This window comes from Meriones unguiculatus, chromosome 9 (assembly GCF_030254825.1).
Source record: "Meriones unguiculatus strain TT.TT164.6M chromosome 9, Bangor_MerUng_6.1, whole genome shotgun sequence".
Lineage (NCBI taxonomy): Eukaryota > Metazoa > Chordata > Mammalia > Rodentia > Muridae > Meriones > Meriones unguiculatus.
In genome coordinates this window covers 57654067-57670429 of record NC_083357.1, presented here as the reverse complement: position 1 = coordinate 57670429, position 16363 = coordinate 57654067, and the positions used below count along the sequence as shown (strand labels likewise).

The window sequence follows — 16363 nt, the reverse complement described above, 5'->3', positions numbered from 1 at the left end:
TCCACGGAAGATGCTTTTAGCTGCGTGGGCTGAGGGTCACAGGCACGTGCACTTCCGTTTCCGGTGTGCCCTGCCGCCATGGCTACCGCTAGGGAGCTGAGGTTTCTACGGACGTTCTGCAGGTCGTGTCGCGACCTTCAAGGACCCCAGTCCAGAGTAAGTGCATCTTCGTCTCCTGGCGGAGAAGTGGGTTTCCGGAGACGTCTCTCGGAGAAGGAGCGACCTCGGCGGTGCCGCCGGCAGCAAGCACCTACAGCCTCTCTGTTTCTTCCGCGGTCTGCAGGCATTCTCCGCCCTTGTGCCCGGTGTGTCCCAGGTAGACAACAGCTCCGATTTCCTGGGGAAGAAGCCCCACCGCAAGCATCCCGGCATCCTGCACCTTCCGCACGTGCGGCTGCCGCAAGCGCTGGCCAACGCCGCGCAGTTGTTGCTTCTCGGTGAGAAACTGCGGGAAGGGGAGGCCAGAGAAACTAAATGGGGCCAGCACATGCTGATGACTCTTTCCCTCTGTGGCCACAGAGAGACCCGTGCGCGGCATAGAGAAGCAGGTGGAAGCACTCACCAACTACCTCTGGAGCCGACATTTGCCAGTAGAGCCGGAGGAGTTGCAAAGACGGGCCGCGAATCTTGAGAAAAAATTCCTGGAAACCCAAGGTAGGGTTTAAGACGAATAGTAAACCAGATTGAAATGTCAATGAAGTTATCTGGAGGAATAATTTAAATCTCCCACAGAGGCTGCCCTTGGAGATTGCATAAAGATCAGAAATTTAGATCTTTGGATTTTGTTGTTGTTGTTGTTGTTTCTATTTTTTCCCCCACCTTTGCAAGTCCGAAAGATTATGACGGTATTTTGATTCGTGTAAAATAAAGGCTATATCGTTATCCAGTAGGTGTGGAAACCCACTTCAGGGGTTGAAAATGATTACGTTTCAGGTTAGGTTCAAGGCTGTGGATTCATGTTGCAGATTTGTCCTTTATTCATCTTGTATTCCCTGCACTTCCCAACAGTACCTGGTTCAGGGTAGGTGAATTACTCGGTGTTCTGTTGCTGTGAAGAGACACCATGACCACTCTTATAAAGGAAAGCATTAAACTGGGGCTGGCTTACAGTTCCAGAGATTTAGTCCATTGTCGGCATGGCAAGGAGCATTTGGAAGGCACACGTGGTGCTGAAGAAGTAGCTGAGAGTTCTTCGGAGCTGAAGGATTTGGCATGGCCCTTTGAAAGGTCAAAGCCCACCTCCTTTTCCTTTGAAATAGTGCCACCTTCTGGTGACCAAGCATTGGACTAGATGAGCCAATGAGGGACGTCTCCTTTAGACCACCGCAGTGGGTGTTTGCAGAATTTTGCTACTGCAGAGCTCCACACAGTCGTGAGGTTTAGACGTGCAATCCTCTTTCAGTGGGAATATTGAGGGTGTCTCGCTCCAAAGTGTAAGGGAAGTGAAAAAAAAAATCCCTTAAAATGCCCTTATCCTAGCTTTTAACTTTTTATCGCATGGGCAGGAGAAATGGTGCAGAGTAAAAGCACTGGCCACCGAACCTGATGACCTTCTACCCTGTGGTTGAAGGTGAGAACTGACTCAGACCTATACACACACACACAGTAAATAAATGTAAAAAAAAAATAATAATTTTTGCCAGGCTAACGCTTACAATGCAGGAAAACTTGGATAGGTTAGGCTGACCAAACGATTCTAATAGTATAAGTACTATTAGAACAGCAATATATAGGCAAGGTTGGTGGCGATGGCGGCTATTACTGTCTCCTGAAGTTTTCTCTGGGTTTGGCCTCCCGAACTATGAGCATCTTCCTGGGTGGGAATGGGGGGAGGGGGCTGGGCAGGCGGTGTACTACATTGGATCTGGCCAGCTCTCCCAGGTCCTCACCCCCCTGGTCCTTCTCACCCTAGACGCAACGCAGACAGAGGAAAAACTTCGTGAGGCGGTACTGCGTGCCCTGCGCAAAACTACCTACCACTGGCAGGAGCTCAGGTAAGGACTTACAGAAAGGGTGCAAAGGAGAAATTTGACGAGAGCTGAGAGAACCACAGACACCGTTGTGTTTGAGGGAGCTGCCTGGACTCCTCTGCACTGGAAAGTGAAAGGACTGACCGAGAAGAACCTTTCCAGACTTTTCACTTCCTAGACTTTAGAGGGTAATGTGGAGCTAAAAGGACCCTCTGAATTTTTTTTATTTTATTTTTGGCAGCTACAATGAAGAACTGAGTCTGTTATATATGGCAGCAAGACTGGATGGTGGTTTTGCAGCAGTATTAAGGGCGTTCCATGAGGTGAAAGTCCAACCTGACCCTTTTTATCAATGGTTTTGTTATCCATAAATTAGTCTTCTGTGGTAGGAGTTCTTGGGACATTATGTATACATTATTGGTTCTGTATATCCTTTGGAAAAAGTTCTGTGGCCTAAGAAAGGTTAGAGTCACCGAGGTGTTTCCTATCTCAAAATGTTTGTTTGTTTGTTTTGTTTTAGGGAGTCTTGTAGTACATTCCTATCTCGCCCCTGTCTCAGTCCCCTGATCATTAGCAAAGCTCTCAGTGCTGACTTACCTTTCTGGGTGTTGTGTATTTCCATCAGATCAAGGCTCGAGTTCCGGAGTTCAAGCCGCAAACATTGATGGACTTTGGATCTGGCACTGGTTCTGTCACCTGGTAAGTAACTTAACCCTTAGCCATATCGGCGCTAACTCTAGAGCAAGTTCTCAACCTGTGGGTCACGACCCGTTTGGAAGCCAAATAACTCTTTCACAGGGGTCACATATCAGATTTTTACATTGCATTTTTACAATGCAATATAATTTTACATAGCAAAATTACAGTTATGAAGTAGCAATGAAAATAATTTGTGGTTGGGGATCGCCACAACATGAGGAACTGTGTTAAAGGGTCACAGTATTAGGAAGGTTGAGAACTGTTCTAGAGAATCAGATTTTCTACACCATCTCAGTATCAAGAAACTGGGACACTAGGGAACAAGAAAGTTGGACCTAGTTTCTGCCCTCAGATTAGACAAACCAGAATAATTTGGGTTAGATTTAAAGAAATAGTACGTGAAAAAGGGCTCAGTACTCGAGTTAAAAGAAAGAGAAATTTAGCATAAGGAATAGATTTTATATGCCAATTTTTATGTCTACAAATCAATTTTTTAATCATCTGCCTTTTATTTCAGAAGTTGTAAATACAGTAAGAAAGTTAGGGAAGAGGGAGGGAGGGTAAGACTGGGAGGAGATAAGGAAGGGGTCTACAATCGAGACGGAAAGTGAATAAATTGTAAAAAAAAAAAAAAAGAAAGAAAGAAAGAAAATTACACTGTTTATCTGTCTTAATGTAGCACCCTGATTCCCCAGGGGTGGGATTGAGGTCAGGTGGGTCTCTTGGAGAAATGACTGTTCATCAAAAAAAAAAAAAATTGGTGTTTTTCATCTTGCCATCTCAGGGCTGCTCACAGTACTTGGGGCCAGAGCCTCCGGGAATATATGTGTGTAGACAGCTCAGCCGCCATGTTGGGTTTGGCTGAAAAGCTACTAAAAGGTGAGACCAAGCTATAACTGGGCTTTTCAGAAGTTAAGGGAGTTAGGAAAGTGTTTTGTTGGCATGTAAAAGAGAAAGCTATGAATTAAGCTAACCCGGTCCCCTTCTGTTACTGTAGTGAAGCAGTGTCAGGGGCCTTCTGGGGCTCTGAATGGTGGGATGGTGGTAGTAGGTCACCATTTCTAATATTCCCTTATAGCCCTGCACCTCTCGGCTGGCATAATCATCTGAGGCATGTTTTAATTGAGTATAAACTCTTAGCTACTGAATCTTTCTTCCATAGGTGGTTCAGAATCAGGGAAGCCCTGTATCCCAGGTGTCTTTTTCAGACAGTTTCTTCCTGTGTCACCAAAGGCAAGTAGCAAGTAGGCTGTTCTCAGACATAACGTGGCAGATGAGAGCTGTGGCCTCAGCCGTGAAATCCATCATTTTGTGTTAGGAGATAAATTTAAAACTAGGTGTCATGGTACACACCTATAGCATCAGCACTCAGGAGCTGAGGCCAGAGGATTGCTGTGAGTTCGAGTCCAACATGGGTTAGGAAGGTTGGGGTCAGGAAGATCTAGAGGCCAGGAATTGGTTGTGCTTTTGGATAGGGAAGTGTCGGGTCTGTTGTGACCCTGGTCTTGGTTCCCAGGTCCAGTTTGATGTTACAGTGGCAGCCTTCGCCCTCAGTGAACTACCCAGCAGGGCTGATCGCCTTGAGGTAGTGCAGAATTTGTGGCGTAAGACAAGCCATTTTATGGTGAGTTGAAATCCTTTCCCTGCAAGCAGCTTTGTGACTCTGCCTTTTCCTCTTATTAGCATCTAGTATCTTTCTCTTTCGTAGACCCGTCTCACACAACGCCCGCCTCCCTCTGCGAGTGCCCTGACAGCCACTGACTTCTGTTTCCTGGGATTTAGAATGCCAGCTTTTGTTCTCTGTTTTTAAACAGGTGCTGGTGGAGAATGGAACAAAAGCTGGACACCGACTTCTCATGGATGTTAGGAACCTGGTCCTCCGGGTAGAGTTCTTATCCGCAGTCGTCCACCTTTCTGTCCTAAGTTGCTATTACTCGCTTGGGAGCTTGTGACTGCCCCGCATTTGTAATGGTAGCTCCATATTGAGACACACAAAGTCATGATACAGCAAAATGGTTGGCAAATGAGGTTTCTGGGTCAAATCCAGCCCGGGGCCTGTTGCCCTAGGAGCTGTGCATATTCATGTGTGTGTGTGATAGCTTTCACACTTCAGACCGCAGAGCCAGGTACCTTACAGACAGATGTTGGTTGCTCCTCAGTTGTTTAAAAAATGACTTTGCTGACTCCTGATTGAAAGTGTTGCTGAGCCAAGACCCTAGTCTCAGAGAAACCGTGTGAGCCAATACAGAAGCCTAAATTTAACTGTGCCAGAGTGAGGGTTTTGTCAGTGGGGGTTGCTAACGAGAGTACAGTGCCGCGTGCCCACGCCCTGCCCTTCCGCTGTGGTAAAGATGAGCTCATTGTGTGGCACGGTAAAGCTGTAGCCTCAGTGAGCATGGTGTGTCGACATTGGCGTTATAATGAGGCGTCTTCAGCTCGCCAGGTGCAGAGGCTGGCTCAGGAAGCTAGAGTCCCCACAGATTCAGCTGTACTTCCTTGATTTCAGGAAAAAGAGAAGTCACCTTTGGACCTGGAGCCCAGCTTTGTCTTTGCCCCAGTAAGTTCTGCTTCATCTTCTGTCACCTAGAGCAAGAGCGGGAGGCGGCCACTCTCCTGCCTTGTCCTCATGGCCTCCTCCAGTGATCCCACCGCTTTCCCAGCCCCTTGCCCTGTGTTCCCTTCCTTCTGGCCCCTGCTGACTCCTTATTCTTCAACCTTAGGATTTGTAATGTGCTTTAAAAGTCCTTATTTCTAGATACTTGTACATTTATTTTACTTTTCCTAGCATGTGGGGGGGGGGGTGCATGATGTGTGGAGCATGCGTGTGAAGGGCAAGCAGCTTCGAGGAATCTGTTCCCTCCTCCCTCTGTGGAATTTAAGGGATCAAATTCAGGCCACTAGGGTTTTGCAGGAAGCACCTTCACCAGATGAGCCTTGTCTCCAGCCCCAGATACACTGTGATGGGTCTTATGTGTGTTTGCAGTGTCCCCATGAGCTTCCTTGTCCTCAGCTGAGCGACTCCAAGCCCCTGGCCTGTAGCTTCTCCCAGGCGTATCACCCGATCCCCTTCAGCTGGGTACGTATTCTCAGTGCTGCAACAGGGAGAACTAGCCTAGGAAAAGAGACTAACTAGACAGGGGAAGGTGGGAAGAGCTGAAATATTCCTGGACTAACCTGCAATGTGATTTATGGGATGAGAAAGGACTTCAGGCAAATAAGGGGACGGGAGCTAAACAAGTTTGTTCCCTTTAACCAGCCCCCATATTCTTCTTTTAGAATAAGAAGCCTAAGGAGGAAATGTTCTCTATGGTGATCCTTGCCAAAGGGTCTCCAAAGGAGGCTCACCACTGGCCCCGAATCACTCAGCCTGTCCTTAGACGGCCTCGGCACGTGCACTGTCACCTCTGTTGCCCAGACGGGCACATGCAGCATGCTGTGGTCACAGCCCGTCGACACGGCAGGTACGGGGGCTATGACCGCGTGGGGAAGTATAGGGGGAACCTGCAGCTCACGGTAACACCTCTTTCCTGTGCCTCAGGGATTTGTACCGCTGTGCCCGAGTCAGCTCCTGGGGAGACCTTTTACCAGTGATCACTTCCTCTGAGTCTCCTCCATCCCCTGCTGAAGAGCCCCCTGAGAGTTGACAAGGGCGTATACTAAGAGTTCCCTCCCATCACAGCTGCCAAGGCGAAAGCTGCCCCATGTCCGGGAAGAGAGTGCTGGTACCCCTGTGCTTGTGTTTGTTTGAAATTTTAATAATAAATTTTTTTAAGAACAGAGGTGGATTTTATGTCAGTTGTTCTGGCCCGTCTGTGGAGAATGAAGAGAATGAGGGCTCAGTCAGATACTTCTATAAGATACTCCCCTGAAAGATGGCAAGGTGGCAGAGGAAGACGCCCCTGGCCCTGTGACCAGTCTCCACAGGTCTCAGCTGGTGGTTATGGGGGCTTCCTAAGTGGGAGCCAGCGGGGAGCTGGCTTCCTTACCCTGTTTCTTTCCCTGGAGTTTGCCTCGTATTTCCCTCAAGGTCGCTCCCATCAGGACTGAGCCATCCAGCTCTACCCATATCTAGATCTCATCAGGGCACTACTGTTTATTTGCTTTGTTTCCATTTTCCTGTTTCCTTTCTAGAATAAGCCCAGTTCACAGCAGGAAACATTAACAAATCCCCCAAAACAGTCAGGAGGATACCCACCAGAAGCAGGGGTCACTCAGCAAGCGTAATTATGAACTATAAGGGAAGGGGAAGAGGGGAAGGGGCAAGCTGGTGAAGTCACAGGTTTTGATAAAAGTCAAGGTTTTTATACTCCTTGGCACTGATGGACCTCTGGTAGGCCATTGAGCTATCTGAGGTTCTGCACAGCAAGCTTGTAAATTGCCCTGTGTGACAAAAATGACAAGGTTAATAGTTGATAATTACAGGAACAGCAACAGGGACATGGCAACAGCCTACCTTGACCAAAAGGAAGAATGTGCTCAGCCCAGACATTCACTGTTTGAAGTTTGTGGCTTTCTTTAAACTGAAGGGAAAGAGAAGTGTTTAAGCTTTTAGAGAAAACAAATGACTGATTTTACTGGGGTTGTAGGGGACAGCTTCTTCACAGAAGTGGTGACAGGTGGCACATAGTGGCTCAAGCCTTTGGAGAAGCAGAGGCAGGTAAATCTATGAGATTATCAAGGCCAGCCTGGTCTACATAGTCCCAAGCTAGCCAGGGCTACACAGTGAGAGCTTGTCTCAAGAAAAAAAAAAAAAAGTTACAGTATCTATATTATACATTAGGAATCTACACACACCCCTGGGAATTTCCATACCTGGAGCTATTTTTCTGGAATTAGAGGAAAGGGGAATCCCTGCACTTGCTAATTCCCACAGAAGAGTAGCAGCCCTGTTCTCAGTCCCACCCCCTGTACCCTCAGGTGGCCCCAAATCCTCTCTGAAAGGGTTCAGTTCAAGTATCAGCGTAGCAGCCTATAAGACTTAGGGTAGGTAGAGAGTGTGGAAGGCTTAGATTAAATGTCTTGACCATGGCAGGACCAAACTGCCCCACACATAAATTAGCTGAGCCGTAACTACCATGAACTGTCCCATTTGAGGTTAGGTCAACCCCAGACATGAACTAAGACTCCTCAGAGCTCTTGGATTAGTCACAGCATTGAAGAGAAAACTTCACTGAGCTGTACCTGGCAGGGAGTCTGGAGTTTCTGGTTTGGAAGCTCTGGAAGGGAAGGCGTGAGGCAGGGGAGGGGCCTCCAGATAGTGGGAGGGTTGGTGGCTGGGGCTGAGCCCTAGTCAGCTATGCGGTGAGGGCTGTGGAAGCCCAGACGCGGTCCAGGACAGGGAGAATACCGACACTCTCCTGAAATCCATGCAAGGGGACACTGCACTTTGACCACCTCAACTGCTACTCCCTGCAGTTGGCATTCTGAGGTCTACAGAAGATGGAGGTGCTGCTGGGAGTGAAGATTGGCTGCCTGCTCGCCCTTCTGGTTCTCACACTGGGCTGTGGCCTTACTCCCGTCTACGTCAAATGGTTCCAGATGGATGCAGCTACAGGTACAGCAGCCCCATTCCATGTCTTCTCTCAGACCTTTCCTGACATCTGTCTCTGGTTCTCTCACATCCCCCCAAAAACACTGGGTGCTGTCTGTTGCCCTTCATTCTTTCCCATTTATCTCTTTGCAAACTGGAAGATAACTTTGGCTTTTTTTAATAGGTCATCACCACAGGGTTCTGAGCCTCCTGGGCTGCAGCTCTGCCGGTGTCTTCCTGGGAGCAGGGTTGATGCATATGACTGCTGAAGCCCTGGGGGGAATTGAATCAGAAATTCAGAAATTCCTGGTACAGGTGGGTAACAGAAAAGTCAAGTGACAGGGCTATGGCTCTCGAGAGCCAGGGAAGAAAGCGGGGAAGCACAGAGCACCGGTGGGACAGCAGCTATTGAGAAGAAGGGATGGAAGGGTGGTCGGACTGAGCTTCCAAGGAAGGCTTGATAGCTGAAAGGGCAGGACAGGATCTAGCGCTGCCTCAGACTCTCAGGCTAATTTCTGTTTCCGTCTCCCTAGAATAGTACAGACAGTAAGGGGAACTCTTCTCAAGATGCTGCTTCCAGTTACGTAAGTATCTCCTATTAGCCTCTCTCTGGAGAGTGAAGAGAACCAGGGGCTGCTCGCTCGTGCCCTTTGGACACCTGAGGATTACCAGGAATCTCTTCTCTCCACTCAGAAAATGTAGAGAAAGACGGTGCCAATCTAATTCTTTGTTTGTGGGTCCTCGGAGAAAGCTCTTGCTTTACTGTCCTTCCTACCCTGGACTCTCTGACATTCTTCACATCATTTTCCTTTATTTCCAACCCAAGAGTGTTTCATCCCTTGGGTTTCTCGCTTCCATGTGTCTCCCCTAAGCCCCATCCCCTTTTTGCTCTGTTCCCCCATTTTCCCATTCTCCTCTCTCCTGGCCCCATGTCCATGCAATGTACTGTCTCCTTCCCTTCCTGGCTTATGGTCCCTCTCTCTGTTCCTAGGTGGAGTATCCCTACGGAGAGCTTGTCATCTCCCTGGGCTTTTTCTTTGTCTTCCTTTCGGAGTCGCTGGCATTGCAGTGCTGCCATGGGGCTGCTGGAGGATCAACAGTACAGGAGGAGGAATGGGGAGGGACTCACGCCTTTGAATTCCACAAACATCCGCCTGTGCCCTCGCCCTCACGGGGTCCCCTCCGCGCCCTCATCCTTCTGCTCTCGCTGTCCTTTCACTCCGTGTTCGAAGGTCTGGCAGTGGGACTGCAAACAACAGTGGCAGCTACCATACAGCTCTGCGTCGCCGTTCTGGCTCATAAGGGGCTCGTGGTGTTCAGCGTAGGGCTGCGGCTGGTGAAGATTGGGACTGGGTCTCGATGGGCCATGTTCTGCATACTGTCCTTAGCGCTCATGTCTCCTGTGGGACTGGCTCTGGGGCTGACTGTGGCTGGAGGGGCCTCGGGGCCAGGGCGGGGATTAGCCCAGGCTGTATTAGAGGGCATAGCAGCTGGCACATTCTTATATGTCACCTTCCTAGAAATTTTGCCCCGGGAGCTGGCTTGTCCTGAGGCCCCTCTGGCCAAATTTGGCTGTGTGGCTGCCGGCTTTGCCTTCATGGCCCTTATTGCCTTGTGGGCCTGAGAGAGAGATCCCTCACTGCTCTTTTGAACCTAGGATAACTTCTCCTGAGGAGACCTTGCTCCTCAGACTTTTTTTCAGTGAGGCCAAACATTTACTAGGCATGGACTAACCCAGATTTTATATACAGGAGACCCTGTTCTCGCTCAGGACCTAGAAAAGATGTTTTGTCTGAGTGTCTGATTTAACTGGAACATAGGTATTAAGACCATCATTCCAGATTTGCTATTATTATGTGTAATAAAATTCCCATTTTACCCTTTCCCTTCAACCTGATTGTAAGTCATGTCTCTGATAGGGGAAAAGAGGGTGAGGATGGAAGTGGGACCAGTAGTCATTTTTGTGGTTACAGGCCATTTCTCCTGAGACACAGGACTGCTGAACTTCAACAAACCCTTATTCTCTTACCCATGGGGGCTAAGAAATAGGACAGCACTTACAGGGAGATGGACGCTTGGAAACAGAATCAGGGGATAGATATCTTTTCTTCACTAACTACCTCAACCAACTCTCAGTGCCGGCTGTCAGCCCCACCAAGTCCCTATTTTCACACTGAGTCCGGTGTAGCCTCAAGGACACTATTGCTATTCTCTCTTTCTGGCTGCCACAGGCTGAAGGATTAAAAACCAATGTTTGCAGAGGGGGATGGCGCCAGATAAATACCTATGGTGATTATCTGAGGTGTAACCACCGAGTGACTTCCCTTTTGTCTACCTGACCAACTGCTACTAAGGACAGTGCAAAAGGCAGCTAACCTGGAATGGAGACATTACGCCTAGAAGCGAGACCCCCCAAAGAGACCTCATGTGTTTGTCTGAAGCAAACACATGAGGGCTTTATTGGAGCTTAAGCTCCGGCCATCAATCATCCCTGAGACAGCAGGTTAGAATGAGCAGCCTCGAGTCTCAGGAGGGCAGAGTTTTTAAAGGGAAGAACTAACTGCAAGCCGGGAATTCCAAGCTTTGGTGTTACCTGGTAGGGTAAGATTGGGTGGTGGGTTGGGGGGATCAGCAAGCGAGGTGACCTTTAGCTGATCGTTCCAGTCACCTGGTCAGACCAGAGTTATCGGTACAATAGCCTGCTGGGTGGAGGACCCATTAACATGTTCTGTGGTATTAACGACAGCCTGCAGGATAGGGGCCAAGTCACTAAGGACAGTCAACTTAAGATAGAGTCTGAGAAACAAAATGGAGTTAGCCCTGTTATCTTCAATTTCTTCAGAGGAGAGAGAGGAAAACTGCTCTGTGCCCTTGACTAGTTGGGAGTATCTCACACTTAGTGAAGAAATACGGAAGGAAAGATGTGCTCTGGAGCTCACTCACCCTCACCATTTTACCCCTTTTTGTGATTTTTCAGTGTGATAGCCCAAATAGCCTTAACATGAAAAAACTCTCCTGAATTCATTCTTGTCTCAGTCTTCTCTCCCTTCTGCCATATTCCCCTTATGAAAAACTAAGGAATCTAAGTCTGATCTTCACAACCAGGGATCAATGAGAAAGCAATGGGTGGACAGAAATAGGAGGGGGTGGGGTATTTACCCTGGAGCACTGCTCCAGCATCTGCTCAGCATTAGATGCAGGGAGTAAGGTGTTCAGGAGAACCTGGTGTGTGCCAATAGCACACCTGCGGTGTGACAGGTGCTGTGCTGCTGTTTGTACACTCTTACACAATTCCAACAGTGACATTATCTCTGTAGTAACTGGATAGGAGAGCTGGCATCCAGAAAAGCTAAGGAACTTGATCTCTTAGCCAGTGGGGCCTCAAAACTCATTTTCCTATAGCTGTATAGAAAGTTCCATGGTCTCTCCTTCCTTGTGTTTTCCCTCCCAGATATCAGTGTCTAACCTTTATGTTAGAATCCCCGATCAGAGCAGAGAGAGTGAGGCATAATTGAGGAAGCGGGATGGGAGGGTACTCGGGAAGGTATGTGTGGGCAGGGTTTAGACAAAGCCAGAAACATGCCATACCCTGGAGCTGAGTAATCAGCTGTTAGTAGAAACTAGAAAGGGCCAGCCCCGAGAGCAGTGTCCTTGATCCACAGGGACCCAGCCAGGAAGGTACGAGAATAATCCTATTTTCCTGCTCTGATTTGCTAATGTCTTATACCAGTAAAACCAAACTAAAGCCTGAGGGTAGAAATGGCTGGGAGTGCTCTGTGGACCGGTCAGTCCCCAGGAACACGGCTCTGTCCTGTATGCTATCTGCTCCCTGCCCTATTTACCTTAAAATGATCTTTGGCAGAACTTTGGCAGGACAAATTGAAACGTCCATGTGATTGTAGGGAAGCTAGAGAAGTATCCCCATCCCAGAAGCCTGTCTAACTCTGAAAGGAACCTGAAGGAGACATCCCCTCACCTGCTGTGGCTCTCTCCATGTTTCTAGATCGCTGGTGCCATCAGCATTTGAGGCAGCTCAGGTAGAGTCTTCAATCTCAAGCCTCTGGGGAGCCATGAACCCTTTGTCTTCATCCATCACAAACTCGGGGTTCTTGTTTGGCCTCCTCTTCAAAGCTACCAGTACTTTGTTTTCTCCCATACCTAGTTTCTTGTTTATCCCACAATTCCTTACCCCCCAGGGCCAGACATGTGTTTAGTTTGAGGAATGTTGTGTCAAGAGCAGACATAAAGCTAGAAGGTAGCCCCTTCTGGAGAACACCAGGGAGAGTGAACACCGGACCAGGAGAAGGACAGGGTGTTTTCAGGAGTTACCAATAAAAACAACACGGAGAACAGGAACAGGCATAAGGACTGTGGTGGGAAAGAAGCGAGGCAGCTGCAGTGTGGCAGGTTCAGCTGTAAGACTGAAACAGAAAATGACCAGAACAGTGAGACTTTGAAACAGAGAGATGACCCAGGCTAGCGTGTGTGGCAATTTTCACACCCTCCTATGATGATGTATAAAACACAGAGTTTTCTCTGGGACCACATAGGAGGGGCCATGACCCAGAAAAGGTTGGGGTTACCCCATATTCCATGTTCTGTGATGCTGACAGCTGCATGCAGTTTGTTGTTGCTCTTTTGGGGGGTCCATTGGTTGGTTGGATTTGGGGTTTGGGTTGGGTTTTGTTTATTTTGAGTCAGACACTGTGTAACCATGGCTAGCCTGGAATTCATTATGTAGACCAGGCTGACCTCAAACTCATAGAGGTCCACCTGTTTTTGCCTCCTAAGTACTGAGATTAAAGTTGAGCAAAAACATGCCCAGAATTCATTGTGTTTTAATAGTAACAAGACAAAGCCATAAATCAGAACTTGTAAGGCCTCAGATGCTGTCTGATGGCATTCTTAGCTTTCAGGGCTAGTGAAAGTTAATGGTCCACTAATTCATCCCAAAAGATTTTACCTGATAGTCAAAAAGATGTCCAGTCAGACATAAAGGTGAGTAATGAATGGTTATTTAAGGGGGCTAAAGATAGCCTAACAAACTGTAATTAAGTACCAGACCTTCAACATTCCAACTTCTGTACAATCATTTAAGTTCTAATCAGCCAACCAGCCTCTAGAAGGTTCAGTGGTGAACTTCTTTCCAGGAACTTTAGTTCACATCTCTCCTTTCCATCTGTCTCTCACATTCAGTCCCTCGAATATATTGTATATATCTAAGAAGAAAACTCAAGAATTAGGTTCCCAACTGACCTCCTTCAGAAAGACAGCTCTGTTTCTGCTACCAATACACTGTCTTCTGAAGAGATCTTTCTGGGAGCTTTCCCGTCTCCCCTTTGCTTTAAGGATGATGGGTTGGCTTAGTTTGCTTTCAATGTTGCAGTCACAAGAACACATTCTGTGAAGAAGGCAAGAGAAACTAGAGTTCCGAGAATTTACTGGAGCAGGGCAGGTTGTCAGGCAGAAACCAAGGTTTGACAGCTGCTCACTCAGTGAGCGAGGGTTTGAGCCCCAGTACCAAAGAAAGCAGGATGAGCTTAGAGCCCCAGACTCACCGCTGGGGTAACCTGTGTCTCTTGGTCCTTCCCCTGAGGAAGTTTTGGAGTGTTTGCCTCCCTTGCAAGAGAGAATAGTTCCTGTTCTTGGAGACAGAGAACAGCGCCAGAGCTTAGTGAGAGGGCGGTGTGTGGGGACACCTCAGGTTCCCTAGCTAAAGGGGAGGCAATCTGTAGGGACGCTTACAAAATCCCGGCTGTAGACTAAATTTGTGTCTGTGTTCTTAGTGACTCTCCCTTGTCATGTCTCAAACACAGTGTGCCCCATATCTTCTGTGGATTCATGGTTAAGAAAGCATCTGCTGGCAGACAGATCTGGTTTAAAAAAAAAAAAAAAAACAAACAGCTACCTTGCTCTGGGCATCAGATGTCCCCAGCAAACCCTGAGCTTCAAGTCAGAAATCACTCCTCTTTTCCAGGCAGTCCTAAATCGCATTGTTTAAAAAATGGTGTTTCCTACTTCAACATTTCCTCTGACCATGTTTTTACTTCTGCCTACTGTAATGTCACTGTCTCATCCGTACATCTGTGAGGCGGTTTGGGTTTTTTGTTTTTGGTCACTGGGCAGACATTAGAGAGTGCACTGCACAACTAAGAAAGTGATGTCTATGTGGTGTCTATGAGCACTTTGCGGGGCTGTCATCACGTATTATATACATATATATGTGATTTTATATATTCGCCTGGCCAAAATGTCCTTATGAAGCAAGCTCACAGCTGCTCCTCGAAAAATCTCTTCATAAGATCCAGATTTCCCAAACTGAGCCCTCATTCTCGTTGAGCTGTCTTTACCTTACCTGCCCCTGATGTCTGGCATACACTCACGTTCTTTTGAAATAAAACAAGCTTCAAAGCAGGTCTTGGTCTCAGGACTGTCTTGTGTTTAACTAGGAAGAACAATGGGGCTGTGAGACCAGGAAACTTAGTGGTCAAGTAAAGTTCTGAAGGACCTTACTGGCCACCGGGGGGCACTGTGTCTCCATAAATGAACTAGACTAGGAGACCCAAAACAGGGTCAATCGGGGACAGCAAATGCCCTTCCCCCTCAAGCTCCTGCAGAACATCTTTTCTCCTACCTAAGGTTTCTGGAGAAGAAACATCTATGGTTGTATTCACATACATGTACGTGGAAATGAAATTTGTTCCCAGTTGTAAAAATTACTCTTAGCAGTACTTTTGTAGGCAGATACTAAGCAAATATCTGTCTTCCTTTCCATGATGCACACCAAGAGCTATACCAGTAAAGGCCGGTTGAGGCCTTAGCTGTTTGTTTTTACCTCATGATCTGCTAAATGGCTCTAGTGATTCTAGCCATGCTTTGCTTTTCTTCAGTGATATTTCAGCAGTCTGTTGCCTGAGCCAACACCCACCCAACAGCTAGCTATAACCTTTAACACCCTCTTCTGACACTGGCCTACAACACCTAAATAGGCCTATAGCTCAGTAGGAGAGCACTTGCCTAGCATTCCCAAGGTCCTGGGGTCAATCCACAGGACAAGAAAGAAGAGGGAAGTCAGTGTCAAGGGCCTAGCCTGATTCACTACCGTGTCTGAATTGTGAGCACTTGATGCCAAGTGGCTCAGCCCGCCACTCAGTGTCACTGAGGAAATAAGACAATTGGGGTTTCCGTAAGGCACACGCTAATGACCTCAAAGACTCTATCCACATTATTCATAACGTGCTTTCTCATTTTTACGTGTGTGTGTGTGTGTGTGTGTGTGTGTGTGTGCACGCACACACATGTGAAGGTCAGAGGTGGACTTCAGGGGTATTCCTTCATCACTCTGTACCTAATATTTTGAGACTGGGCATTGTCCAGCACAACCCTCTAAATCAAACAGCCACCACTGTCATGCCCACTTGCAAACGATCATCATGGCTAGGCTTGTTGACACATAGGAAGGAAACAGGGTCAAGGGACCCTCACCTGAGAATTCAGCCACTCCTCCAAACCATTTCCCCCACCCTAACTCCAGGAGGCCTCTCAGGGAGGAGCTACAGTATACAGCCCAGGGATGACTAGAAGGGAGCACCACCTGACCAGCAATAGGCAGTCATCACCTCTACTGGGAGGAGATGTTCTGGTGTGCCTGCCATAAGGTCACCTACGGTCTCTAAGCTTAATGAACTCATTGGTTTCCCTGGGTGAACTCGGAAGAATTGAGCTTTGGCTTGGCCCTGGGACCTCATGAAGGAGAGTTAGACATTGCTTAGTTCCACACCTTTAGGAAGAAAGTTCTCCCAACACTAAGTCCCAACTGAAACTGGTACCCACTGATTGGCTAGCCCGGACAGCTAGCGAGCACCCAGGCTCTGCACAAATCCTACAGCCAAACCCAGATGTTTACATGCGCTAAGGATCCGAACACAGATCTTCATGTTCACCCAAGGACTTTACACACTGAGCCATCCCCACAGCCCCTCCTTTTGCCTCAAGAATCAACCGACATCAGCTTCAAGACATCTGAACCCCAAGATTGTTACTCATATTTGTTAAAGAACCACAGTTCGGCTCCCAGATCCCCCTGGAGTCCATCAGTGAATAAAATCCTAAAGGAAGTTCCCTTTTGCTGTGACCTTCTAGAGTCTTCCAAATACAAGCAGCC

At 47.9% G+C, this 16363-nt stretch overlaps 2 protein-coding genes across 3 annotated transcripts; both read left to right on the top strand.

The window, feature by feature from the left end:
• Nucleotides 1-17: 17 nt before the first annotated feature.
• Nucleotides 18-6448, top strand: Mettl17 (methyltransferase like 17). Its single transcript, XM_021652305.2, has 14 exons — nucleotides 18-156; nucleotides 284-437; nucleotides 520-654; nucleotides 1913-1994; nucleotides 2212-2293; nucleotides 2596-2669; nucleotides 3454-3548; nucleotides 3832-3902; nucleotides 4186-4293; nucleotides 4484-4552; nucleotides 5176-5226; nucleotides 5653-5745; nucleotides 5946-6130; nucleotides 6208-6448. Exons 1-14 carry the CDS (start codon nucleotides 79-81, stop codon nucleotides 6311-6313), a joined length of 1383 nt encoding a protein of 460 aa, XP_021507980.1. The 5' UTR covers nucleotides 18-78; the 3' UTR covers nucleotides 6314-6448.
• A 115-nt stretch (nucleotides 6449-6563) lies between these two features.
• On the top strand, nucleotides 6564-14690 carry Slc39a2 (solute carrier family 39 member 2). Of its 2 annotated transcripts, none has more exons than XM_021652309.2 (4): nucleotides 6564-8223; nucleotides 8384-8514; nucleotides 8733-8783; nucleotides 9191-14690. In XM_021652309.2, the coding sequence occupies exons 1-4, from the start codon at nucleotides 8109-8111 to the stop codon at nucleotides 9821-9823; spliced, it is 930 nt and encodes a 309-aa protein (XP_021507984.1). In that variant the 5' UTR covers nucleotides 6564-8108; the 3' UTR covers nucleotides 9824-14690. The 2 variants fall into 2 exon arrangements, with proteins under 2 accessions (XP_021507984.1, XP_021507985.1); XM_021652310.2 differs by having other exon boundaries at nucleotides 8738-8783; nucleotides 9191-9293.
• The last annotated feature ends 1673 nt before the right edge of the window (nucleotides 14691-16363 follow it).